General features: G+C 45.1%; 1 protein-coding gene across 1 annotated transcript in view; it reads left to right on the top strand.

Moving 5' to 3' along the window:
* Window positions 1–27,868, top strand: part of MARK3 (microtubule affinity regulating kinase 3) — a 45,292-nt gene that overhangs the window by 6,334 nt on the left and 11,090 nt on the right. The window contains exons 3-12 of the mRNA XM_029950183.1: window positions 1,824–1,889; window positions 5,952–6,022; window positions 11,138–11,194; window positions 13,345–13,581; window positions 13,744–13,863; window positions 14,567–14,666; window positions 14,977–15,089; window positions 15,589–15,742; window positions 19,845–20,062; window positions 23,043–23,146. Of these exons, the coding sequence (XP_029806043.1) occupies window positions 1,824–1,889; window positions 5,952–6,022; window positions 11,138–11,194; window positions 13,345–13,581; window positions 13,744–13,863; window positions 14,567–14,666; window positions 14,977–15,089; window positions 15,589–15,742; window positions 19,845–20,062; window positions 23,043–23,146 (1,240 nt within the window). The remainder of the gene's footprint in view (window positions 1–1,823; window positions 1,890–5,951; window positions 6,023–11,137; window positions 11,195–13,344; window positions 13,582–13,743; window positions 13,864–14,566; window positions 14,667–14,976; window positions 15,090–15,588; window positions 15,743–19,844; window positions 20,063–23,042; window positions 23,147–27,868) is intronic.

Here is a 27,868-nt window from a genome sequence, read left to right as displayed (position 1 = left end):
CCCCCGACCCCTCCAGCAGCCCTCAGTTTGTTCTCTGTATTTAAGAGTCTCTATGTCTTGTCCCGCTTTCTGTCTTTATATTACTTTTGCTTCCTTCCCTTCTGTTCATCTGTTTTGTACCTTAAATTCCACATGAGTGAAGTCCTATGATATTTGTCTTTCTCTAATTTCGCTTAGCATAATACCCTCTAGTTCATCCACGTGGTTGCAACCCTGTCAATAATTCTTAAGGCATAAGAACAGAAGATAAAACAGAGCCACAGGAGGGAAGAGCTTGTACCCTATTTCATCAAATCTAAGCCACATCATTTAAAAGGCATTAGTGGTTGCACATACTGCTAAGGAAAAAAAATACTACCAAGCCATCATCTTATTATTAGTGATATTAGTTAAAATGTGAAAATCTTAGAATCAATAAATACATATAACAAGGAATATAATAGTGGGAAGAAAACCTTTCCTCACTTTTCATTTCAGCCCTTTGCGGTTAGCTAGCTAACTCTCGTTTTCAGATTTCAGCTTTCCAGTCAAATAACCAATCACAGCAGGCGAAAGCTAGCTAACTTAAACATATTTTGTTTTTTAGTTAGTTAAGTTATGCCCTGATTCGAGTTCTCTCTCTCTATGTACTCCTAAATGACATATTTTTGATAATAGGTCTGAATTTCTAAAAATTTAGATTTGTATTGGGTTCAGAGAGCTTTTGCAGAAGAGCCAATATTTGCATTGATACGTTGATGGTTTACCAGCATATATGCCTTAAATTTTTAAAACTTTTTTTCCTGACAACCTGAACATAATATTTTAGAAATGATACAACCCCTGAAGCCAAGACTACACTGTATGTTCACTTGAGAATAGAATAAATTTAAAAAAGAAAAAGAAAGAAAATGATAGCTTTATTCATCAGCTCAACAAACATATATTACATACTATGTTAGAACACTTTACTTGGTCTAATGTTCTGTATTAAAGTATCAGAAAATAGTCCTCAGTGTAAGAGCCTAGAATGCCCCCCCCCCCCGTTTTTTGGTAAGTTTAACTTCCAAGTATATATTACCAAAATAAAGTAGGTATGGAAAGAGTGATTCAGTACCTTTAGACATGTACTTCAGTTTCATTTCAAAACGTGTATATTTCTGGTTGATCTGGTTTGTTTTGGTAAGTTAGCAGCAATAGACGTATTATTTCTGTCTGTAACCAGAGACTGTTGTTACAGCATAGTCACATTGACCCGTTGCAAATAATTCTTTAAAAAGTTCTTTGCAATTAATTATAGCATAATCCCTTCAAATATTTTCCATCTCTGGCTTCAGAATAGTAACAAAAGAACCTTCTTCTCTGAGAACAAGTGAACATTAATCTCAAGTGGAATTGTGCTGCATACCCTTAAAACCGTAGTGACAAGTGAACAGACTTAAACTTGGAGGAGTCGAGTAGATCTGAGCAGCTCCTGCAGGTTGGATGTGAAATAAGAACTCTTTTCCTGGGGTGAAAGGCGGAGCTGCTGGGAAGGCAGCCGGCCCGTGTAGACACTGCACAGCACGAGGAGGGAGGAGATGCGCACAGGTGCGCTGCCTGAGCTGTGAGTGCGTGCCAGAGTCCCATCACTTGAGCACCCAGAAATTACTTATGTGGAACTCCATGCTTTTATGAAATCTGTTGTTGTAATATAGGGTAAAATTCCCAAAGAACATTCTTTGAGAAAGGCCAGTTATAAAAATCTTTAACGGGAAAAGTTACTTTTCATAGTTACAGTGTATATGTCCATTATATATGTATACAGACATGTTTCTTTTTTCCTGTATTCTCCCCTCCCCCAGTGAAGTTGTTCGAAGTCATTGAAACTGACAAAACACTCTACCTAATCATGGAGTATGCGAGTGGAGGTAAGACTTTTCTATGGTTCTTCTTCCTTTCTTCCCTTTTAGAGGAATGCACAGCCACACTTCCCCTGTGGAGGATCGTTCAGGCCTGTTTACCATCCAGGGTCGTAACACGGCAGCAGGGGCTCGGGAGGAGAGCCACCATGGCTCTTCTGTGGATTGCTGTTAAATACTTCACTACTAGCGTTAATAAGTGATAAATAATATCCAGAACTTGGATTTTTATTATGGTAAGATGTACATAACGTAAAATTCAGCATTTTGACCGTGTTTAAGTTTACAGTTCTGTGGCATTAAGTACATTCATATTGTTGGGCGACCGTGATCACAATCCGTCCACAGAACTTTATTTTCACAAGCTGAAACTCTGTCTCCATTAAACATTAACCTCCCTCTCCCTGTCCCCAGTCCCTGTCACCCCCCATTCTACTCTGTCTCCATGAACTTGACCCCTCTGAGGGACCTCATATGAGTGGAATCCTTTAGTAGCCGTCCTTCTATGACTGGTCTGTCCCACTCAGCATAAGTCCTCAAGGTTTATCCGTGTTGTAGCATGTGTCAGAATTTCCTTCCTTTTTAAGGTTGACTAGTATTCCATTAGGTATATACATACCCCACATTCTGTTTAAGAACTTGGGTTTCTTAATATATCAGTACATTAGCCTATTTGAAATAAATGTGTACTGTATATTGGATGGGTTTCTTTATCAGATTTTAATGTCATTGGTGTTCCCCTTTCCCGAGGCCTGAAATGGTGGTTGCAGTGCATATATTTTCCTTTAAGATTAAGGGACTAGTCATTTTTTGCCTACCGGGCTGTATACATACAGTCATTTTTCTGAAATGACTGTATGTAACTATTATCTTTTACAAAGGTTGTCATTTTGGGGTTGAGGTTGGGTTAGATTTGTAGTTTTTGGACCATGTGTGCGTCTCCCTCTCTGGGGAGGGTGGAAGCTTTCTCATTGGTCTTTGCATGCCCCCTGCCTCTTCACAGCGCCCAGCGCGCAGCAGAGACTCCTCTGCTGCACTCGCGAAGTTAGACTCTACCAGGGACATGCTCTGTGTAACTCTGCCGTGTAGCTTTGACTCTTTTGATTACAGTAGAGTTTTGTTTTATTGTTAGCTCTTTGATAGGACAGAAGATTCAATCACAGCCTCTTTGCAATGAAAAGATTGTAAGCCTGTGGTGGGCAAGAATGAGTTGCAATAGACACACCTTTGACACTACTTTTTCATACTCCTAATTCATTGTTAGTTGTCTGATTGACAGAGTAAATGTTGGAGAATTATTTGGGGTATTCCACAGTTAAGGAATAGTGGGAAGAGCTGACACTTAATTGCAGAACCAAATATCCATGTGGCGTTCTCATGCTTTCTACTTGTGTTACCGTTGTTTATAACCTTTCCATTTGTGTAGCTTCTGCAGTGCACAAGTGCCTTCTCTTACCTGATCTCCTTTGACCTTCACAGTGACTCTGTGATGTGGCCAGGCAGTGAGGATGGGCTTTTCCTTGAGGGGTTGCTCTTCTGTAGGAGCAAGACAAAAACTCCACTTTTAGTCGAAAAGGTGGGCTTTGGAGAACACAGACATGGGTCGGTCCAGCCAGTGCCACGGTGTGACCTGATAAATTAACACGCCCCTGGGCCTCGTAGTGGACGTGCCGACCCAGCCCTCCTTTGAGGGCTCAGTGCAGGGCTCAGCGCCGTGCTGGCGCTTACACTGGTGGTGTGGTTTTCTGGCTTGGGCTGTTTTAATCAGCTCAACAGAGCGCTGTCAGCCTCTAGGACATCTGTCTTATTGTTGATACATCTGCCATGTGGAACAACCAGAGGTTCGTAAATTGACTACTCCTCCCTAGCCTGGTGTTTTTCAGTTTGGTAGAATCATAGAATTTTAGAATTGGAAGGAATCTTAGAAGTCACGCAAGGCAACAGCCTAATTTTTACAGCTGAAAGTAAAGCTCTGATAGGTTGTTCTGTGCCAGCAGCACCCCTGCTAGCAAGTGGCAGGGCCTGAGCTAGGACCAAGGGCTGTCTGAGCTGTCCTGTCCAGTGTCCTGTCAAACCACGTGGTCCCCAGTCTGGGTGGGGAAAGCCACTGTCTGCTGCCCCTTTCCTAATAAATTGCCTTTTGAGGTTTTCCGTTTAGCTACTTAATCTAAGTGCTAATACGTTTTTAATAAGGAAAATAAAGAGATCTGGATTGAATTCCTGATTTATAACTTAGTAATTGTGAGTGTGACTTTATGGTTCCGAAATCTCTTAAGAGGTTTATATTGTTTTTGAGTTTATAAAAATATTATTTTAAAATTATATTGACAGACTTGGACTTTTCTCCACGTTACAACAACTAGTGGGTTTAATTAATCTATTAATTTTTCTTAAGTCAGAACTTTTTCATATGATATGCATACATCTTTTATGGTTTTCACTTTTAACCATTTGTTTTGACATTGTATACTCTTCTGCAAATAGAAAGGTAATTTGCTTAGACATGTTACTGAGCTGACATTTAACTCCAGCATTCATCATAGTTAACACGAACTGTGTGGTGTAAATGAACAGCACGTAATGCCTTTGAAGAGATCATTATGCAGTCAGGTGAGAACTTGAAAATACAGTATTTATGCCCGTCCATTATTTAAAAATGTTTTAGTTAAGGCTAGAAGCTTAAAAGTTAGAGAGATTTATGTACAATTCAGAGCAACTTTTTCCTCAGAAGTATTTGTTATGTTCTGAAAGTAAGCGTTTTTTTTTTTTCCCCCATAATATTTTATTGTCAAATTGTTTTCCATACAACACCCAGTAAGCGTTTTTTAAGTATAAAAATAATTTAGGTGAAGGTTGTCACTAAGCTGATGGAAATATTCCTTATTCATATGAAGTAGATGTGATGCTTTCCCAACACATTTTATGTCTAATATGCTAAACCAGTACGCTTTTCTGTTGATTTGAGGTATTGTTTCTTTAGTCCAAATTGATAAGCAATTGGCAGTTCTAGTATATTTCCTGTAGTGTCCCCTCTTCCCTGAGGAATCACTACCCTGTGAATTACCCGCTGGGTGTCACCAGCACGGTCTGTTGGCTTGAACTTCCCACTGCATCCTGACCGCGGCCCCCACTTCCAACTCGAGGCCCCGCCTCCCTCCTCCCCGCCCTGATTATTGCTGATTATTGCACTACTTGATTGATACTGATTATTGCCCACTTGGTCTTTCTGTTCGTTCCTCGACCCTCACCCCAGCCAGAGGGATCCTTTTAAGGGGTCAGTCATTTCACGCTCTCCTCTGCTTCTCCCTCACTCAGAGCAAAGCCTGGGGGACTCATGACCTCACCCCTTCCTCCACCTCTGTGCCCGTCCACTAACTCCCTTCCCCGTGTTCATGCTTCTTCGGCCACATGGCCGCCTTGGTCTTCGCTCCCAGACAAGGACACTGCCCGCTCCCTCACAGTAGTCAGCAAAGCGCTTGCACGCGCAGACACACTTCTTGTCTGCCTCCCCGAGTCCGCTCCTCAGTTCTTGTCAGCCAAGATGCTGTTCGCCTGTTCATTGTGTCTCCCTGCTAGACTGTGAACTCGCCATGAAGAAAGGGACTTCACTCCGTTCACTGCTGTCTTTCCCCAGAGCTGAGAGCAGCGCTTGGCGACTAGCAGGCACTCAGTACATATTTGTTGAATGAATGAATGAATGAGTTCAGGAACTGCTTTTATTGTAATCCTGCAGGGAAGGTGTCATCCTCTTTTAACACAAATCACTATCCTGTGTTAGCATTCCGTTTTTATTAAAGTACATTGAAAACATAATGCTTAAAATAAAAGTTGTATAAACATAGGAGATTTTAACTGTAAGCCTTTTTTCTAGCTTAAAGATTTTATCAGTGAATTTTTGCATATAGTTAACCTTAAGGCTAACTTAGTTCAAAATCCACGTTTCTGTTTATCTTCAGATCTGTATTTAAAAGTAAAAATTAGAGCATTCCTAAAAGTGAAGTATCATCAATTTATGGATAAATTAATGCTCCACATAGGACTTCTGCTTACTTTTATGTCTCTTGATTTTAGGTGAAGTGTTTGACTATTTGGTTGCACATGGAAGAATGAAGGAAAAAGAAGCAAGAGCTAAATTTAGACAGGTATGAATTAATGCACCTTTAGTTTATTAATTTAACAAAATTATCTTGCTTAAACCCTGAAGCAAACCGTGTTTGCCTCAGTAAATGATTCTAAGTCCCTTTGGGTGGAGCAGGGGATTGGCCATTCGATTCAACAAAAATTTATCAAGTGTCCTTCATGCCCAAGACACTGTGCCAGAAACAACTGTGGGTTCTGTTACTAGCTGTATCAAAATTTTAGTCTCATGGTTAACCTTACTTTTTGACAGTTGAGCCTCAAAAATCTAGAGTCTTTCAAAACACCTACAATTGCATTAATTAAACCATCTCCCAGTTTTTAGCAAGAAGAGTGTCACAGCCCCACAGTTCTTTTGTCTTTACCCTGCTCTTCAATGAGACACCCATTTTATTTTTTAAGGATATTTATTTACTTTGAGAGAGGGAGAGGGAGAGAACCAGCTGGGGAGGGGCAGAGAGAGAGGAGAGAGGGACAGAGGGGCTAAAGCAGGCTCTAGGCTCTGTGTTGGCAGCAGAGAGCCTGATGCGGGGCTCGAACTCAGAAGCACCTGTAGGCGGTTTGTGAATGACTGTGCTCACTTGAATGTGTTCCAGCAACACTTTACGTACAATCTGCCCACCTTGACAGAGATGTAGAAAAGGAGCAGGCTACTTAACTGCTTTTATTGTTTGTTTATTTTGATTTTTTTTAATGTTTATTATTTTTGAGGGAGAGACAGAGCACGAATTGGGGTAGGACCGAGAGAGAGGGAGACATGGAAACAGAAGCAAGCCCCAGGCTGTCAGCACAGAGCCGATACGGGGCTCGAACTCACTAACTGAGATCATGACCTGAGCTGAAGTTGGACACTTGACCGACTGAGCCACCCAGGCACCCCCTTTACTGCTTTTTTTAATGTTTTATTTATTTTTGAGAGAGAGCGTGAGCAGGGGAGGGGCAGAGAGAGAGGAAGACACAGAATCTGAAGACAGGCTCCAGACTCTGAGCTGTCAGCACAGAGCCTGACGCGGGGCTCGAACCCACCGACCTCGAGATCATGACCTGAGCCGAAGCTGGACACTCAATTGACTGAGCCACCTAGGCGCCCCTCTTTACTACTTTTAAACTAACTGTACTGTACTTGGGTGCCTTTGGGGCACAGGCAATTAAGCGTCTGACTCTTGATTTCAGGTCAGGTCATGATCTCACTGTTCTTGGGATGGAGTGCATCAAGCTCTCGCCTGCTTGGAGTTCTCTCTCTCCTTTCCTCTCTGCTCCTCCCCCACTCAAGCTAACGTGCCCGCACGCTCTCTCTCTCTAAATAAATAAATAAATAAAAACATTAAATTAACTCTGTACTTCACTAGTCATCAGTTCTGTATTTAGACGCCAGTACAGCCTCATTTCAGAATCTTTAATTTTTTGTTTTATTTACATACAAGGTTGCCACAGTAGAGGAATAGACAGCCTTGTTTAAAGTAAAGGTTTTTGGGGCGCCTGGGTGGTTCAGTCAGTTAAGCATCTGACTTTGGCTCAGGTCATGATCTCACAGTTCGTGGGTTTGAGCCCTGCATTGGGCTCTGTGCTGACAGCTCAGAGCCTGGAGCCTGCTTTGGGTTCTATGTCTCTTTCTCTCTCTGCCCCTGCCCTGCTCATGCTCTGTCTGTCTCTGTCTCTGTCTGTCTCTCAAAAATAAATAAATGTAAAAAATTTTTAAAAAATAAAGGTTTCATAATAATTTGGAAAGACAATTTTAGTTGATTTTCCAGATATCTCTCAATAGTTGCCTCTTGCTTGGTCTGGTGTTTACAGTTAAGGACTTGTTACTCAGTTTAACTTCTGTTGCTTAAAATTTAATTTTAAAGCTTAAATACTAATAATATTTTGAATTAAACCTATTAACAAAATTTGAAACTAATTTTTGGCTGTTATTTAACTTCTCATATCCTCAATTTCTCTAGCTACAAAAATTGGAAGTTACACTTGATGATAAATTTTGAAGTACTTTCCAGTTCTCCTATCATTTTATTCTGTGGTCTTTGGAGGGAAGCTAAAGTTTCTCTTTATTACAAAACAAGCCTGTTTGGCCCTTCCCATAACTGTACTCTTCACTTTTATAAATTGGCCACTTAAAAGCCAATTTTTCTCTCTCTCTCTCCCTCTCTCATCAAACTGGGGTTCCTTCCCACTCAGATGAATCTGTCTAATTTGCCGACACTGACGTGAGTGGGGCGTGTTGACTGCGGAGCAGGCGGCGTCGCGCCAGCCAGCACGACAGCCAGCGCGGCCTTCTCCAGGGAGGCGGCTCAGCGCTTAGCCCTGGGACTGCCCCTTGTGGCTTGTGGCTCGGCCCAGCGCCCCGCGGGTCCCGTTTGTCAGGGCGGCGTGGACGGTGACGGACCCAAAGCTTGACGCGCTTCCTCGGTTCTTTATTTTAAATTTCCTGCAGAAATTCTGAGGTCTTTATTGGAGGGACCTATTCCATTCTCCAGAAAAGATAGCCTGTGTTCTTTTACAACTAACGACTCGATTCACACCGCTTGCGACTTCCTGTAATCCTTTCTTCCTGGCTTAGTACTTCGGTAAGACCCCTCTTAGGCCTGGGGCTTCCTCTCTGCTCCGAATCTAATAGCCACGCTTTCCCGAGGTTGGCAAGCCACCCTCACTTCGCTGCATCGGCCTGTTTGTGGCGAAGCGGGAGGTGTGCCAGGCACACAGTGCGCTCCGCAGGGTCCCGCTTGCTGTCAGAAGCGGGCCTTTCCTCCCACATCCATTAGCAGGGGGGCTCCTTCCCGCCTCCTCCCCGTTCCTCTCCCGGTGACTGCCCGCGCAGTTGTAAGCTTTTGAGTAGAGCTCTGTTCTTTTCAAAGAGAAAGACTCGATTCCCGGCTCCGTCTTCCTGCCTTACCTCCTTCTTGGTGGGTTGGTAACGTTGCTGCCCCTGTTCTCTCCTGTCTGGATGGAGGCAGATCAGGCTTACATTCATATTTCAACGTGGAAAACACACAGATTCTCAATTTTCTTTTTTTAAAGAACTGTTTCTGGCTTGAAAGAATGCAAAAACTACCCCAATGATTTAAAGTTGACCATTTTCAAGCTATCGTGGTTTTAGGGTCACTTGGAGCTGTTCAGAGGTAGAAGTTCTGTGATCTCTTTGAGGAAGGGGGGAGATTGTCAAGTCTGGTTCAAAGGCAGAGTTCGAAAATAATCTGTAGGGAAATGTCAGTCCGAGAGGGAGAGGGGACCGCGGATCAGGCAGAAGGGGGGTAAGCTGTGCCCGTGTTCCAGGCGGGGAACGTGTTTGTCTCAGGAAAACAAAGCCATGTCATTTTCTCAGTTTTCACACGGACGGGATCGAGCAGTGTGAATGCTAGCCCGGGTAACAGGTGTCCTAAACCATATTTTGACATTAGGATCTTCTATTTTTTGTTGGTTATAAGCAGATCTGATCTTGTGAATACTCACTTTATGAAGTATGAAGCTGCCTAGGGAAGGCCTGGTTTTGGTATCACCTCACCCGATCCGCAGATCTGTGCGGCTTGTTTTGAACCAAAATGCAGATTGATAAACCAGCCTGGGTTGCCTGGCCGCTCAGTCAGTAAAGGATACGACTCTTCAGTGAGTCCTTAACCCTCACTGGGTGTGCAGCCTACTTAAAAAGCAGGGCGCCTGGTGGCTCAGTCCGCTAAGCCTCCGGCTTCGGCTCAGGTCAGATCGCACGTCCGTGGGTTCGAGCCCCACGTCGGGCTCTGTGCTGACAGCTAGCTCAGAGCCTGGAGCCTGCTTCCGGTTCTGTGTCTCCTTTTCTCTCTGCCCCTCCCCCTCTCATGCTCTGTCTCTCTCTGTATCAAAAATAAATAAAATGTTTTAAAAAATTAAAAAAATAAAAGCAGCCTTCTCTGAGTGTTTATGACCAGTGTAGGTGGATGTGTGGGGCTGACAGTTAAAAGCTGATGATGATCTGGAGAAACTTCAGAACGCCAGTTTTGTATATATGTGGCTATACATAGTTATACAGTCATAATACCAACAGAAAGACTAAATACACTGAAACAAGAAGAGATGCTCTCAGACATGTACTTACATATATACCTTTCTGTACTTCCTAAAATCCCTTTAATGAGCATATGTTTAGATGCTCCTTTTTGATCCTCTTTTAGAAAAGGAAAATTCTTGGGGTGCCTAGGTGCCTCAGTCGGTTGAGCATCTGACTTGATCTCACAGTTTGTGGGTTCGAACCCCATGTCAAGCTCTGTGCTGACAGCTCAGAGCCTGGAGCCTGCTTCCAATTCTGTCTCTCCTTCTGTCTCTGTCCCTCCCCCATTTGTGCTGTGTCTCTCTCTGTCTCTCAAAAATAAATACATGTAAAAAAAAAAAAAGGTAATAAATAAGGGAAAGGAAACTTCTTAAAAAATTACACAGAAGAGTGAAATTTCAGCAAAAGATTTGTTCACTCAGCACTGCTCGTCACAGGACAGTCCAGAGTGGACTAAGTAAAATCACACCATTTGCTCACAGTGGAAGGGACCCTAACTGGTGGAGCACTTGACAACCATTCCATAGTTTGTAGTTCACATATGTTACAACATTTACTCTTCCGTTTTGAGCAAGAGGAAACTGGTCCTCAGAGAGGTGAAGTACATTTTGCTGTCTTTGCACCCATATCAGCTAAAAGGCAGCGTGTGGTAAGGAACGGTCTGACTGGGAAGAGAGGTGATTGACAGAGGGGACCCAGCCTGCAGGGACGCCTGCCGTTGGCAGTCTGTAATCGCCAGCTTGGTTTTGAGTTAGTGACATGGGTACGGAAAGCTTGCTCCGGAGCCATCCGCTCCTGGGTCCTCAGATCCTGGTGATTTGTTGGGCTCTGGAACCTCAATGAGAAAGAACCGGAGTGTCAGGATAGGTCCCGAAGGAGACTTTACAGTTAAAACTAAAGAGAGTAGCAAAAACATCCTCACCCATCTCTTCTTGCCCTCACCCCTGAATTTCTCTGAATTGGAAAGTTCAAAGCACAAGAAACTTATTTTCAGAGATCCACACAGACATTCAGGTGACCACTGAGTATTTGGCATGTGTGAACATCAGTGAAGTCTTTTCTTCTTAATGATGATGAATAACCTTGTGTCTCCCCTGTGCAGATAGTGTCCGCAGTCCAGTACTGCCACCAAAAGCGGATTGTTCACAGAGACCTCAAGGTGAGTTGCAGGGCGCTTAGTGGGGGAGTGTGTGCTCTGTCTGCATGCACGCGGTGCTCCTGGTGGTCACAGATTATACTGTTACTACATAAGAAAAAAAATAAATGCTATAATAGATTCTTTTAATCAGGTTTTGGTATTAAAAATAAAGAGAGAGGAAGTTTATTAAAAATATTTTACATTTCAATAAAGGTAGTTCATAGTTGGTCTCTGTAGAAAAACCACCATGCTGCCAAACAGCTGGGGGTCCCCCAGAGCGTGTGCTGTCGCCCGGACGGTGCCCTCCGTGCCCCCAGGCCCCTCTCTGTTCCTCTGGCCCACATTCTCTCCTGTCAGCAGCAGTGCCGTTGGGGACCTGCTGCACCACCTTTCATCTCTGCCCTCCCTCCTGTCATAGGAGAAGGTTTTCTAGTTCCCAGAGAAAATAGAGACACCAGGCAGAAACTCCTTCAGTTTCCCAGAGTAAGCTGACCCACGTGCCCCCTTCCTCTTGTTACAGCCAGTAGGGGGTCCCTGCGGGCCCTGCCTCCGGGTCCCGGGGCCTGACTCTTGTTTCCTCATCCACCCTCTCCCCCTGCTGGCTTCTCACCAGCAGCATTTACAAAAACATGCTCTAGTCTGTACTGCCTCCCACCAGAAAACCTCTCCACCCCACGGCCCCTTTCAGATAACCCTCCCTTTTCTCGCTCCACCTTTGCCGCCATATCTTCCCAAACTTGGTCGCATTCTGTTACTCCGTACGCCCGTCCCCGCCTGTCTCCGAGCTGCCCTGGTAGCCGCGGCCGTGGCTGGGTCCGTGCCTGCAGTCGGAGCGGTCTTCTGTGGCCCAGCGCCCCGCTGACCGACGGCAGCACCTACACGTCCGCTCAGGTCCACGGCCTGCCTTCTCCATTCCTGGCCCGGAATGTTCCCTTCTCCTTTTGGTGCCTTGTCTCCCTCGCTGCCTCAGTCTCCTTTGCCTGCTGCCCTCTCAGCCCCCAGGCCCTTTGGCTAATAAACCTTACCGCCATTCTCATCTAGACCGCCAGCATCTTGTACACCAGCTTCCTGCTTGGTGTGCCCTGCTTCCAGCCTTGCTTCTTCGCCCTGCCTTGTCTGTTTTACACTTTACAACCACAGTGGTCTCTTAAGAACACAAATAACCTTGTCGTTTTCCTGCTTGAATGAATCTTGAATGGCTTCCCATTGTCATTAGGTTGAAAACTCAAACTTCCTACCAGTCGCTCGACTGGCCCATTGTGATGCAGCCATAGCCATGTTCCCTGCACCTCTTTTCCGTACACTGGCTTTCAGTTTCTTGAGTAAAGCATGGTCTGTCTTTCCTCCTGGGTTTTGAGACTGTGTATTCTGCCTACCAACACACCCACTACTACTGACCAAGCCTCCAGGAAGCAGCTTTGATATGACCCCTCTAGGAGACCTTTGTGCTCCTTCTGTGCTGGCCCACAACCCCCCACACCTCCATTTCCTGGAGCACTTCGGTCAGAGTGTGGCTACTTGACTTTCTGCCTTTCCCCCTCCAACCTGTGAGCTCCTTGAGGGCAGGAGCCTGTCTGTCTTGTGTATCATTGTCCATCCAGACACGGATGCAATGCCTGGGGTGGAATCCGCCGGCGGTCAGTGTTTGAAATAATGGAAAGTGGCTGGTTCTGTATCTCACCTGCAGCCTAGCACCCTCCCTCTCCGGCAGTAGCCACGGCACAGCTCTTTAGCAGTTTCTATGAAATGTGGCTTGTCCACTTAAAACAGGTTTACATTTTTTAAAAGCTGCTTATTATTATTAATTGGAAAGCTATTTCAAGGAGTTCTTTTGATCACGGGGCTTTTGGTGTTTAAATTATTGCCAGAGTTAATCTATACCTCATATCTGTTACTCATTAATGTTAAAAAATTAGAAATTCTGGGGTGCCTGGCTGGCTCAATCAGTAGAGCATCTGACTCTTGGTCCCAGAGCTATGAGTTCGAACCCCACATTGGGTGTGGCAATTACTTCTTTTTTTTTCCTCTAGAAAGAATGTTTTCTCGTGTTATTCATTAGGATATATTAAGTTGATATCATTACAAAACGCTTTTATGAAATGCCTAATTCTATCACATTTCTAATTATATTTTGGTTAAATTTCATTTTTGTCTTGATGTTTTCCCTCTAGGCCGAAAATCTATTGTTAGATGCTGATATGAACATTAAAATAGCTGACTTTGGTTTTAGCAATGAATTTACTGTTGGCAGTAAACTGGACACGTTCTGTGGCAGCCCTCCGTACGCGGCCCCCGAGCTCTTCCAGGGCAAGAAGTACGACGGGCCAGAGGTGGACGTGTGGAGCCTGGGCGTCATCCTCTACACGCTCGTCAGCGGCTCGCTCCCCTTCGACGGGCAGAACCTCAAGGTACGAGAGCCGGTTGCATCCACGTTCTTCCGAACGCGGAAGGTTTTATAAAACGATGAGGGTTAATATTATAAGAATCTGTCAGTGTCACGGGGTCTCGCTGATTCTTTTTTACCTAAAAGTCGACTCACTGGTTTTCTTTTCCTCCCTCCATCCCCAAAGGAACTGAGAGAAAGAGTCTTAAGAGGGAAATACAGAATCCCTTTCTACATGTCCACAGACTGTGAAAACCTTCTCAAGCGTTTCCTGGTGCTAAATCCAATAAAACGAGGCACTCTAGAGGTAATCACATAAATGCAAAATAAGTAACACCTTTGGAGAGTCATTAAGGTCTTTGTGGAACTTTGCTTGGTTTGTATGAGAATACTGCCCTGGGGCTTTTAAAGCAGGGATTGAGATTAAAAACCAGTAAAAGAAAAATAGTTTTAACATATATGTATTTTGAGAGAAAGGGACAGGGTGTGAGTGGGGGAGGGGCAGAGAGAGAAGGAAATCCAGTCTGAAGCAAACTCCAGGCTCTGAGGTGTCAGCACAGAGCCCGACGCAGGGCTTGAACCCACAAACCTGAGATCATGACCTAAGCTGATATCTGATGTTCAACCAACTGAGCCACCCAGGTGCTCAAAACATGTTTTTTTAAATGTTTGTTTATTTTGAGAGTGAGAGAGTGACCACACATCCATGAACACACAGGGGAAGGGCAGAGAGAGAAGGAGAGAGAAAATCCCAAGCAGGCTCCATGCTGTCAGCCCAGAGCCCATTTTAAGACTCAGTCTCACAGCCTGTGAGATCATGACCTGAGCCCAAATCAAGAGTCAGATGTTCAACTGACTGAGCCACTCAGGCACCCTAAAAACATTTTTTAAAGTTACGTTTTTTGAGTTTTAATCCATGAGATGTTGAAAATAAGTTTTCAATATTTACTTGAGATTATGGTTATCAGCATGTTTTATTTTATGGTGCTAATGAGCAGTTCACCTTTCAGCAAATCATGAAGGACAGGTGGATCAACGCAGGGCATGAAGAAGATGAACTGAAACCATTTGTTGAGCCAGAACTGGACATCTCGGACCAGAAGAGAATAGGTGATCACTTTGTGCCTGCAGGCTTGTGTGTGCAAGTGACATGCTTCTGTTCTGACGCATATAGATATGCCTGAAATGTGAACTGCAGGAAGTTAAACATAAGTTACATGAGTCAGCTTGTCTGTTTTGTTTTATTAGGAACTTACCTGTAGTTTCCTGTATTATCTCTTATTGCTCAGAAGACAAACGCCTATTTATATTAGAAAATCTATGATGTTTAGAGTCAAATAAAGGAAGTTATTTTAACCTATAGCACAGTGGTTTTTGTATCCAAACAAAACACGTAAACTGTTCTATGCCCTTCTTTTAGATATTATGGTGGGAATGGGATATTCACAAGAAGAAATTCAAGAATCTCTCAGTAAAATGAAATATGATGAAATCACGGCTACATACTTGTTGTTGGGCAGAAAATCTTCAGAGGTAAGAGGGAAAAGCCCCCATAACTTTAATGTGAATGATCAGTTTAGGAAGCTACTTTTCTTAGTTTTTGTTTTGTAAATACGTGTAACGTTGAGTGGGTCTTCTGTAAATTGACCCGCGAACGATGAGCCTGAGTGCCGTGACCTTCACGAGCTGCTGTGACCTTGAGACACAGCTGTGACCGCGGGCGTCGTCACAAGTTAGCCCGTGGTGGTGTTAGTTTGCTAGTGTGTGAAGTGTCAGGTGAAGTAAATAGAGAGTATTTACAGTATTTGGAAAAGCCTAGAAAGAAGATCGTAAACACCTGTCCTTTCGTGAGTGTCTCAGCAGTCAGAACAATACTTCTGCCCAAATGGAAGGTTATCATTTTGTACATTGTGCTGCTTTGTCTGTAAGTGAACTGTTTATGAGAGGTTGATGTGTTACGAGAAGTTTAGTTTCCTAACATACCATTTGGGTCTGTGTTGTGGCTTGCTCTGTTCTTCTCATTTTCTCTCAGCTGGATGCTAGTGACTCCAGTTCTAGCAGCAATCTCTCACTTGCTAAGGTTAGGCCGAGCAGTGACCTCAACAACAGCACTGGCCAGTCTCCTCACCACAAGGTGCAGAGAAGTGTTTCTTCCAGCCAGAAGCAGAGGCGGTACAGTGACCACGGTAAGTCTGAGGCCCTCCCGCTCTGCCCTCCCGGAGCCTCCCCTCAGACAGGAGGCCTCCTAACATTGGCAAGCATCCTTTTGCTGAAGGCCTACCAGGTGGGAAATTGACTTGATTTCCCTTCAGGACTTTTCTTTCCCACCAGTCCTGCCAGCGCTGGCCTGATCATCTCTAGGCTCTTATCTCGGTACATTCAGTCCTCTGGGGCTCTCGCCTCAGACACTGGTTCTCTGTTCACTCTCCTCCCCATCTCTGCGTCAGATTTTCTTTCCTGAGCATCACTGTCCAACATTTTCTGTCGTGATGAAAATGTTCTGGGGGCACCTGGGTGGCTCAGTCGGTTAAGCCTCCGACTTCAGCTCAGGTCAGATCTCACATTCGTGGGTTCGAGCCCTGCGTCGGGCTCTGTGCTGACAGCTAGCTCAGCACCTGGAGCCTGATTCTGATTCTGTGTCTCCTTCTCTCTCTACCCCTCCCCCTCTCATGCTCTGTCTCTGTATCAAAAATAAATTTAAAAAAAAAACATTAAAAAATTTAAAAAAATGTTCTGGATCAGTGGTGTCCAGCAGAGTAGCCAGTAGCTACTTTCAGTATGTGGCTGTTGGACACGTGAACCAGGGAAATGGTGTTCAGTTTTAAGTTAAATTTATGTACCTACATTGTCAGGTTGCACCCTGGCCATTGGTGTCTGAACACCCTCACTCTTGACATATTCATCATGGAAGTGGATTTTTCATGAGACTTAGGACCCTAAGAGATGTGAGTACTAGACTTAACAGTTACTCTGCCTTCAAGGCAGCCCAGTGTTGGAATCCAGAGACTCTGGCACGTGTGTGTGTTAATTCGCTCGTGACCTGTGAGTGGCAATGTTGCAGGTGTTTCTTTAATTCCAGCATTTTAAGATCCAGGAACCGAGACCAATTGGCCTGGTTGGTTCTAACTTTTAAAAATACATCCTCACATGGAACACCCATTTATTATTTTTTTTTTTTTCAGTTCATTTCCCTTCTCTGGACATTGTCCACTTCCATTCTTTCACCTGGAGATTTGGCACTTATGGTGGCACAGAACATGCCCATGTGGACAGCTTTGGCCTTGTACCAGGAGCGATGACACTTTGCTCAGTGTCCGTTTCTCTCCCTATTCATGTGCCGCCTCTCTGTGTGGTCTGGGCTGGTGCAGCATGGGGCACCGAAACTGCCAGTAAACTGTGTATGTGTCTGCTGCGCTCGAGCGTAGCGGAGCCGAGGACCCGGCCTGACGCTGGGGATTCTGCACATCACATTTGTAAAACAGGTGTTGATCCAGGTCTCTGTCTCTGTCCATGTGCAGGTTGGTTCTTGAGGGGTTTTCAGTGCTTCTGGACAACAGGGTATTTAGCAAAAGGCCTCTCGATTGCTTTGAAGCATCCACTTTAAAGGGAATTATTCCAAAAGTCTTAGGGGGGAAAAAAACCTGGTAATAGAGTTTTCTCCTGTCTCTAGTGACTATCTTTTAATAAGTTAATTTTTCTGTAAGCACATATATTCCATTTGGATTGGTAAATGCCTTTCTTGCCCAGTTCAGAAAATTTTAGAGCAAGAAGAACTTTAGACACAACGTCATGCACTCACCAAACCTCCAGTTTTTTCAAGAAGGAAATAGGCTAAGAGGACCCACCACATCTCCCATGGTGACAAGGGTGTGGGAGCACCTGTGGCAGAACAGCTGGACTTTGGGCCCCAGGTCCTTGGTCTGTCCACTGACCCGCTGATTGCTCAGGGAATGCTCTTTGTGGGACGATCATGATTTTTCCTTCTTCGAGCCTCTAACAGTGAAGAGTTTAAAGAAGAGGAGCACCTGGCTGGCTCCATGAGTGGCGCACACAACCCTTATTCTCAGAGTCGTGAGTTCAAGCCCCATGTTGGGTATGGAGCCACTTAAAAACAATTTTTTTTCATAAAAAGAATATTCCCAGAAATCCGAGTATATAGAAAGTCACCTGGTTCTATGTTTCTTTTTTATTCATTATGCAGATGAAGATGGTGGTCAGCAAAGGAAAGATTTGTTTCTAGTTCTGGCTATGTTCTTTTAAGTGTTAAAAACAGGGTAGATTCCAAATATAATAATCTAGTAAAGCACACTCACTTGCTCCTGAGTAAAGGCAGACAAACCTGCTGCTAACCCCACTTTTCAGTTTGGCCTTCCTCTTCCCTCGCCCCTTGCTTCTACTTCCAGATGCTAGCGGTTTATGTAGGCCTGGTTCTGTGAAGTTATAACTCAGCTGTTATCTGTGATTCTTAATTTGGGTCCCAGGGGTGTGTGCACCTATTTTCCTAGAAAACGTGATATTCATTAGATTTTCAAAGCGTTCTTTGTCTTATAAAAGGAAAAAAAAGGTCACTGGCTTATTACTCAGTGGCGCTGGGGCGGTTTGGTAGCGATCAGGAAAAAATATATCTGCACCCATGTCCCACATCTCAGACAAGGGTGGGTTACATCTGGAATGAAGATGGAAATGTGAGAAACATGGAATTAGTAAAAGAAAACATGAGAAAATTTGCTTTTTGCTTTATAACTTGGACTAGTGACGGTTATTCTAACTGAAAGCCCAACACTAACAGTCATGGAAGAAAAGACATGTTTACCAAGGTTGATGACCTAAAAATCACATGTCTGTGCGAGACGGCCACACCACAGAGCACTACTCAGCAGTAACAAGGAACAAAGTATTGAGAGGGGCAGCCGTTTGCATAGGTCTCAAGGGAACGGCGTGGAATGGAAAAAAATGTCAAACGGTGTCCTGGACTCCTGTAACTGGATTCATGTCACATTCTGGAAAGGAGGGAATGAGGGATGGAGACCAGTCCAGTGGTTGCCAGGGCTTAGGGAGCTGGTGGCTCTGTTGGGAAAGGGCAGCCCACACGGCCCTTGGGACGGGACTGCTCTGTAGGCTGGGGTTGGCCCTGCCGGTGAGTGCGCGTGCGCGCGGCTCCCCTCGCCCCGGGCACAGCGCCGCTGGGGAGACCGCGCGCTGAGCCGAGTTCCAGAGCCGGTGGGTGCAGGATGTCTTTAGCTGCTTCAGGATTTTGAGAAGATAAGTGTTATGGGTAGTATCACCCATGCTTGGTTAATTCTTTGTTTCATATGGTAAAATTCCCAAACAGGAAGCCTCGTTTTTTTTTCCCTCCCATAAATAAAAACAAACTTTTGATTACTTTCAATTCAATTCCAATTAGATTTGCCATTTAGATTTTGTCCAAGAAGTAGCTTTTTTGCACCCCACCCCAACTCCTGTTTAGTAGATCTAAAACATAAAGTCTCTTTTACCATAGAGTAAATGATAAACATTTGGTGCCGTTCCTGAAGATTATCCCTGGACAATGCCCATCACGAATATCATGCTCATTTCCAGAATGCTCTGAACTCCAGATCTCCTGTGCTGCCACCAGAGTCTCCAGATGCTGTTTTGTAGGATGTTGGTTAACTGTCCGTCAGGGCTGTGCCTGGGCGCGCCGTCCTGGGGTGGGGCGTGCCTGGGAACCTCTGCCTTCTGCCCTCCCTGTTTGCAGGAGGAGCGCGCTCTCCTCCGCCCGTGTCACCTTTCCCTGGCTACTCGAACTCTTGTTTATCAGAAGATTATGACTGCTTTAAAAAAGATCCAGGATAAAACTTCAGAAGGAACGACCCATAAATGTGTTCTGTTCCAAAAGACGTGGGCATCTCCTGTACCAAAAGGGGGACGTGCGGCTCGCGCAGACGTGGCCGAGGGAGGAGTGCGCGCTGCACGGCCCGCGCCCGCTCACACTGACCGCTGCTCTGGCGGGGACGCTCTCTAGGTGCCTTCAGCGGGTGGCTGTCCCTCGGGGCGTTTCTGCAGCACAGCTGTACAAGCCTATTAATGATTTGTAAAAAACTTTTAAGTAGAAAGGGACAAAAGTGAAATTTCAAAATTGAATTCATTGTGTAGGGAAGGACATTGTACATGGTGGGAAAACTCTTACAGGATTTTACTGTCTTGTGTTTTCTTAGATGATAGCAGTCTTGAGTCGTCTTATATGTTTGTTTTCACAGAAGAAAATACAAAACTGTATTCTGACTTTTAAAAACTGTTTTATCTTAGCTGGACCAGCTATTCCTTCGGTTGTGGCGTATCCAAAAAGGAGTCAGACCAGCACTGCAGATAGTGACCTCAAGGAAGACGGAATTCCTTCCCGGAAATCAAGCGCCAGTGCTGCTGGAGGAAAGGGAATTGCTCCAGCCAGTCCCATGCTTGGGACTGCAAGTAATCCCAACAAGGCCGATATTCCGGAACGCAAGAAAAGCTCTACTGTCCCTAGTGTAAGTATTGCTAAAACTGTAGCGCATTCCCAGGATTGTAGGACTGTGTGGTCTAGACATTTTACTCCTGTGTTCTCAGCCAGCTGCAGCGCTGTCCCCTTTGGGCCACCGTGCCCGGTGTTCCCCTGGAGAGATGGCTCTCGGCGCCTGGGTTGCAGGGGTCTCTTGCTGAGCCCCATCCTGCTAGACGAGTGACTCCATCTTTCGTGTCAGGGCTGTTTCTGGTTATTCCACAAACTTCTGAGCTTTAGGTTGTATCGAGTGCTAAGAGATAGAGATAGCTCGTAGTCTGACAGGAAATAACTAAAACCAAATGATGACAGTGCAGACAAGCAACCGCAGACAGAAGACACCTAACAGATTCTGTGCAGGACACCAGGAGTTCTGAGCGCCTGAGAGCCAGGGACATGGGCCTCTTCGGAGGGCTCTGACAATAAAGAACATTTGACCAAGTCCTTACCTTGGGCCAAGGACTGTGCCAAATGCGTCTGCATGTCTTAGCTAAATTTTAAGGTAGAGAAAATGAAGAAAAGTTAGTAATACCTTAAATTACACTGTTGATCTGAATCCACCTCTTAATCCTTATCCACAACAAATCTCCCCTTTAAATAGGTAGTATTTGCTAAAGTCTGTTCGGTCTCAGTAACTTTCCTGTGAATTGAAACGTGTTCTATCTGACCTAATATAGTAATTCTTACTCTTAGCACTCCTAACGTAAGTTTAGAAGGAATTTGCAGAGAATGTACAGTCTTAGGGATATTCTGTGACCGCACCTTTTCCCCACAAAGTTAACAATGACACAGCCCTCCCTCTACCTCAGTAAAACAAAAAACAAAAAAAACACAAAACTACGAGTGAGGGACGCACCTAGAAGCTTGGCTGTTGCTCTCAGGAGCTTTTGTCAGATGCGCCGTCCCCGGGAGAGGAGCCCGAAGGGCGGGTCTGCTCCGTCCTCTGACCTTGCGTTTTAGCAGCAAAAATGCTGTGTGAAAGGGTTAGAGCGAGCCAGAGAGCATGCCCGAGTCTGCGAGCCGGGGCGGGCAGGGAGAGACAGAATCCCATGTGGGGCTGGAACTCACCACCTGTGACACAGATCATGACCTGAGCTGAGATCACGAGTCAGTTCCTTAACTGAGCCACCCAGGTGCCCTGTGAAAAAGTTTTTTATTTGCGTTCTAATGCAAAATTGGTTTGTCATGTCATAGCCCTACAATTTAAATTCAGTCTCCAGGGGCTCCTGGGTGCCTCAATCAGTTAAGCATCCGAACTTTGACTCAGGTCATGATCTCATGATGGTCCCTGGGTTCAAGCCCCGTGTCAGGCTCTGTGCTGACAGCTTGGAGCCTGGAGCCTTCTTTGGATTCTGTGTCTCCTTTTCTCTCTCTCTGCCCCTCCCCCACTCACACTGTTTCTCTCTCTCGCTCGCTGTGTCTCTCTGTGTCTGTCTCAAAAATAAACATAACATTTTTAAAGCATTAGCTTTTTAAACATTGGTGTGAAATTCACGACATGTAACAACCATTTTGAAGCATATCATTCAGCGGCATCTAGTGCACTCACAGCTGTGTGCCACCCGCACGTCTCTGTGGTTCTGAAAGTAGTTCATCGTCCCAGAAAGAGTCCTGTGCCGTTGAAGTGATCGCTCCGCTCTCCCGCATCCCCTGGCAACTACTGCTCTGCTCTCTCTCCTGCCGCACCGCACAGGAATGGGCTCCGCCGCTCTGCACCCTGTTGTGACCGCCTCTGCCCCTCAGCACACTGATCCTCAGGGTCCCTCCGAGTCCTGACGTGTATCAGCACTGCAGTCTTTTTTATGTTTCCATTTGTTGTTCTGTCCGTCCCTTGGTGGACATTTAGATCGCTTCTACCTTTTGACATCTGCCTGCAAATTTCTATGTGAGCGTGAGCTTTCATTTCTCTTCTTCCTCTAAGCCTAGGAATGAAACTGCCCGTCAACAGGTAATTCTGCTTAACTTTTTAAGGCACTGCCGAGTTGTTTTCTGTAGTGACTGCGCCATTCTTACCGTATATGAGAGTCCCTATTTCTCCACATCCTTGCCAACACTTGTTATTTTCTGTTCGTAGTGGGGTTTTTTATTATTATTGTTAATACATCTGTCCTAGTGGGTGCAGAGCGGTACCTTGTGACTCTGATTTCCATTTCTTTCATGACCAGCGGTGTGCAGCATCTTTTCATGTGCTTGTGGGCTGTTTGCATGCCTAATCTTTGGAGAAAGGTCTGTTCGGGTCTTTTGCCTAGTTTTAAACTGTACTGTTTGTCATAGTGGTGGAATTAATAAGAGTTCTTTCTGTATTCTGGATATTAAGCCTTTACCAAATGTATGATTTACAAACATTTTCTCCTATTCTGTAGGTTCTCTGTAATCTTTTAGTCCGTACTATTGCTAGCTTATTGTCAGTTTATTTAAAGATTTGGGGTGCCTGGGGGGCTCAGTTGGTTGAATGTCTGACTGGCTCAGGTCATGATCTCACGGTTGGTGGGTTCGAGCCCATCAGGCTCTGTGCTGTCAGGTCAGAGCCTGGAGCCCGTCTTTGGATTCTGTGCCTCCCTCTCTCTCTGACCCTCTGCTGTTTATGCTCACTCGCTCACCCTCTCTCTCTTAGAAATAAAGATTAAATTGTTGGGACGCCTGGGTGGGTCAGTCCGTTAAGCTTCTGACTTCAGCTCAGGTCATGATCTCACAGTTTGTGGGTTCGAGCCCCATGTCAGGCTCTGTGCTAACAGCTCAGAGCCTGGAGCCTGTCTTCAGATTCTGTGTTTACCTCTCTCTCTGCTCCTCCCCATTCATATGCATGCATGTGCATTCATGTGCTCACTAACTCTCTCCCAAAAATAAACATTAAAAATAAAGATTAAGTTGTTCATGTGTATTTAGATAAGATTTTATTTTTCATTGTACTGTGCTTAGTACTGAATGGTTTAAGATAAAAATGCCCCCCCCCCTTTTTTTTTTTACAGAGTAACGCAGCGTCTGGTGGAATGACACGACGCAACACTTACGTCTGTAGCGAGAGAACCGCCGCTGACAGACACTCAGTGATCCAGAACGGGAAAGACAGCAGGTAGGAAATTCTACCTGTTGGCAAGAAAATCTGTTTTTCCCAAAAGGGACGTAAGTTACTTCTTAGTTTTTATAATCAAAATTCAGATGATAATGTAAGTGTTCTTTCATGGTAAGTTAAATTTAAATGCAGATTTTTAGTGAGATATGAGACTTCCCAATTCCTCTTACTGTCCAGCGCCTGTCCTCCTGACAGGCTGTGTGTGATGGTTGAAAGGGGTGAGTTCAACCAGGGAACCTTCCCACAGAACACAGATCTGAAGTGGGGGTGTCATTGTAGAATAGCAAGTACGGAGACGGACAGTAGTTTGTGCACAGTGATGGTTTGAGAATGCACCCAGGCGGGGAAGGGGCAGAGAGAAGACAGAATCCCATGGGGCGCCTGGGGGGCTCAGTCGGTTGAGTGTCTGATTTCGGCTCAGGTCATGATCTCACGGTTTGTGGGTTCGAGCCCTGCTTCGGGCTCTGTGCTGACAGCTCAGAGCCTGGAGCCGGTCTTTGGATTCTGTGTTTCCCTCTCTCACTGTCCCTCCCCTGCTCACGCTATCTGTCTGTCTATCTGTCTGTCTCTCTTTCAAACAAAAATAAAACGTTAAAAAAATTTTTTTTTAAAGAAAGAATCCCAAACAGGCTCCACACTGCCAGCACAGAGCCCAAGCTGGGGCTCAGACTCAGTAACTTAGATCATGACCTGGGCTGAAATAGACACTCAGCCACCTGAGCAACCCAGGTGCCCTAACAGAATCTTTGCAAATAAGTTTTAGGCATTTGATGTTCTAGATAAGATTTCTAAAGTGTAAAATGTCTCTATTATTTTATCGATTTACCCATTTGTCCTGCATCAAGGCACAGGGATTGAGCAGAGAAGGTGTGATCACAGTTCACACATGGATCTTTTAGATTATAGTTTTAATTTTACTTTTCCCCAGTCACTGAATATAGTTTGAATCAGCACCCAGAATATTTCTTGTCAGAAGATTCTGCTCTAGGAGAGATGTCCTATCAAATTGAAAATACCTGTCCTTGGGGCACCTGGATGGGGGGCTCAGTTGGTTAAGCATCCAACTCTTGATCTCGGCTGCTCAGGTCATGATCTCACAGTTTGTGGGATCGAGCCCCATGTTGGGACTGACAGTGCAGCGCCTGCTTGGGATTCTCTCTCTCTCTGTCTCTCCCCTGCTTCCATATGTGCATTTTCCCTCCCTCTCTCAAAATAAACATTTTAAAAAATAGAAAATACCTGTCCTTTAGTCACTGTACGTGGATTCAGATTTCAGAAAAAAAGATAATCAGACATGAACACAAAGCAGGTAGGTTAGTAGGGGTCTCGTGCAGTTGGATTTTAAGATACACACTGCTGGGGCGCCTGGGTGGCTCAGTCGGTTAAGCCTCCGACTTCGGCTCAGGTCAGATCGCATGTCCGTGGGTTCGAGCCCCGCGTCGGGCTCTGTGCTGACAGCTAGCTCAGAGCCTGGAGCCTGCTTCCGGTTCTGTGTCCCCTTCTCTCTCTGCCCCTCCCCCTCTCATGCTCTGTCTCTCTCTGTATCAAAAATAAATAAAACATTAAAAAAAAAGATACACATTGCTATTTCTGTAAGTTAAGGTTTAAAAAATAGGCCTCCCTTGGACTCAGAACTAGTAAAAACATAATGCAGCTGACGTTTTGCTGATGGTAGATGATTATGAAATACTACTGTGTGAAATAGAACCATCATTTTAACATTTGTCTGGCAGGAAAATTTTGTCCAGTTCTCACAGCAACCAACCTGGTGACCTTTTAGGATATACAGCCCAGTCGGGTATTGGGGCTGTTTGTTGTAAATAGGATTTTTTACTTTATACAAATTTGAAATTTAGCAAATGTTCAGTGGATCTACTGTTTTCCTAAATCACTGGGCTCTAGGCCCGTTGTAGAAGTTAAAAAAAGACATTTGTTTTGTTGGTTCCTTTGTGAAACTCATGATGTGACATGGATTAAATTTCTAAAATAATTCATTTAATTGCCTTTAGGATTATCGTGTCAAAAAACTTAATAATTGGGGCACCTGGAGGGCTCAGTCAGTTAAGCGTCTGACTTCGGATCAGGTCATGATCTCAACAGTTTCGGAGTTCGAGCCCCATGTTGGGCTCTGTGCTGACAGCTCAGAGCCTGGAGCCTGCTTCGGATTCTGTGTCTCCCTTTCTCTCTGTCCTTCTCCCACTTATGCTCTGTCTCTCTATGTCTCTCAAATATAAATAAAATTTTTTTAAATCTACTTTCTAAAAAAAGAAGAAAACTTAATTATAATGAAAATATCAATTTACATTTCCTTTTTAGAAACGTCTCAGGCGGGGCACCTGGGTGGCTCACTCGGGTATGCCTCTGACTTCGGCTCAGATCATGATCTCACGTTTGTGGGTTCGAGCCTCGTGTCGGGCTCTGTGCTGACAGCTCAGAGCCTGGAACCTGCTTCCCATTCTGTGTCTCCCTTTCTCTCTGCCCCTCCCCACTCATGTTTTTGTCTCTCTCTCTCTCTTCAAAATAAATAAAACATTAAAAAGAAATAAAAAAGGAACGTCTCAGGGCGCCTGGGTGGCTCAGTTGGTTAAGCAGCCGACTTTGGCTCAGGTTATGATCTCATGGTTCGTGAGTTTGAGCCTCTCATCGGGCTCTGGGCTGATAGCTTGGAGCCTGGAGTCTGCTTTGGATTCTCTGCCCTCCTCTGCTCATGCTCTATCTCTCAAAAATAAACAAATGTTAAAAAAAAAAATTTTTTTTTTTTAAAGAAAAGGTCTCTGAGATAGATCAGTTTCTTTGCTGTGAAGTGTCTGTCCAGTAGATCTGTGCCTTTCTGTGCCCAGTGGATCTTGCCTACACTGGGCAGCCCACAAGCAGCATGCCTCAGGAGGAGTATGTCAAACGTCTTCTCTTTATGCTGACGACGAACAGCCTTGGCCTTCTTCTGAGTCTTTGGGACCTTTCATATTCTCCAGGGAAGAAGCCAGATAACCCTGTCTTGCCTTCTTCCCTTGCACTGAATGCACCTCGTGATCCCAGCTCCTAATGTGGGCAAGAGAATGTCAGCGGCTGATCAGAGGCATCAAGTGTGCTAACCCCTGACCTGCCCTAGGCAGGTGACAGAGCACGAGAGACAGTTGCATTGTCTGTAACGTGTTTACATATCTGTACGTATGTCTATGTATGAGAAAGTAGGAAATGTTTCTTCCGCTTGTTGAATCATTCCTTGTTGGACTCTTTCTCACTTCTCACTACCGCACTTGACTAGTCTTTAAAAAGACTTGAAAGGGGAGCACCTAGGTGGCTCAGAAGGTTGAGCATCCGACTTCGGCTCAGGTCATGATCTCACAGTTTGTGAGTTTGAGCCCTGCGTCAGGGCTTATTGCTGTCAGCCTATCAGTGCAAAGCTCACTTCGGACCTTCTGTTTCCTTCTTTCTACCTCTCCCCCACTTGCACTCTCCAAAAAATAAATATATATTTTTAAAACAAGAGTTTAATCAGTTAAGACTCTGTGTTGCTTGACAGGAACCCAGTCCAAACAAGCTTAAATTTAAAAAGGGGCATCTTTGAGTTCTAGAACTAAAAACAAAAAGTCCAGGGATAGAGTCAGGGTCTGTCTCCTAGGTCTGCTTCCTCTGTAGTGGTCCCCCTGTTGGGCTCATTGCATCAGACCCGGCATCTTCCCACACTCAGCTTGGCTCAGATAGAAGCCCTGCAGCTGTCTCTGGGTCTCTGTTGGTCTGGTTTGGCCACGTGCCTGTCTTTAAGTGTGTCACTGGCCAGGGTGGCTGGGAAATTCTGGAGTGGAGTCATTGACATCTAGAACCTAGGAACTTGTTTCCCTAAGAGCAGAATTCAGGTGTCATTGCCAGAGGAAAAAGAGCAGAGGCCAAGTGGAAAAAACACAAAACTGAGTCTCTTTTTTTATCTTTTTAAGGCACTTGTTTCCAGTTCTGTGACTATATTAGAGCCATTCTCCCAAGTCAGAAGACAGAATTCTCAAACAGAAATGCAGGAACAAACAAATCCTCTTGAACAATGTAGTATAAAGCCCCTCTCCTCTCCCCAGTATCAGGACTGTCAGAACTCCAGTTCATTAACTTAACTGTTCGGTTAAGAGAGCAGCCATTGAAAGCCCGGCTTCCGGGACACTCTGCCAGGGAAGGGCCACTGGGGTAGCGCAGGGTGGCAGGGGCACACACTCAGTACAAAATGGGAATGATAAACTCCTGATCGGAGAGGGCATCAGGGGAGATTTCATGGAGATGGTGACCTTTGGGTTGAATTTTGATGAATATAGGAAGATGCCTGCACTCCAGGCACAGAGAATAGGTCCGAGGAAAGCTATTTGACCTGATGCGTGGCCAAAGGGTTGCGCGTCATTGGGAGCTCCAGGGGGCTGGGCTCCCAGAGGTAACAGTAGAAGGTAGAGCCTGGAGCCAAAGCTGGCACCACCGGGCTGTGGGTACCTGAGGGTGTGACTGGGATGCCAGGGTGAGGAATTTGAACTCTGTCCTGAAGATGCACCATGCTTTTGAAAGGCTATAAGCCGATGGATGGCAAGGTCAGCCTTGTGTTTTGGGATGTTCATGGGTATATGTTGGGCAGGTTGAAAAGTGTGCAGTGAATACAGGCACTGAGGTGTAGGTCCGTGTGGAAGAGGAGGGGAGAGGTGCGGAGAGCCTGGGGTAGAGGTGGCATGTGTGCAGACTGACATGCAGGAT

This window comes from Suricata suricatta, chromosome 9 (assembly GCF_006229205.1).
Source record: "Suricata suricatta isolate VVHF042 chromosome 9, meerkat_22Aug2017_6uvM2_HiC, whole genome shotgun sequence".
NCBI lineage: Eukaryota > Metazoa > Chordata > Mammalia > Carnivora > Herpestidae > Suricata > Suricata suricatta.
Note: the sequence above shows the minus strand (reverse complement) of the source record. Positions and strands in the feature narration are given on the sequence as shown.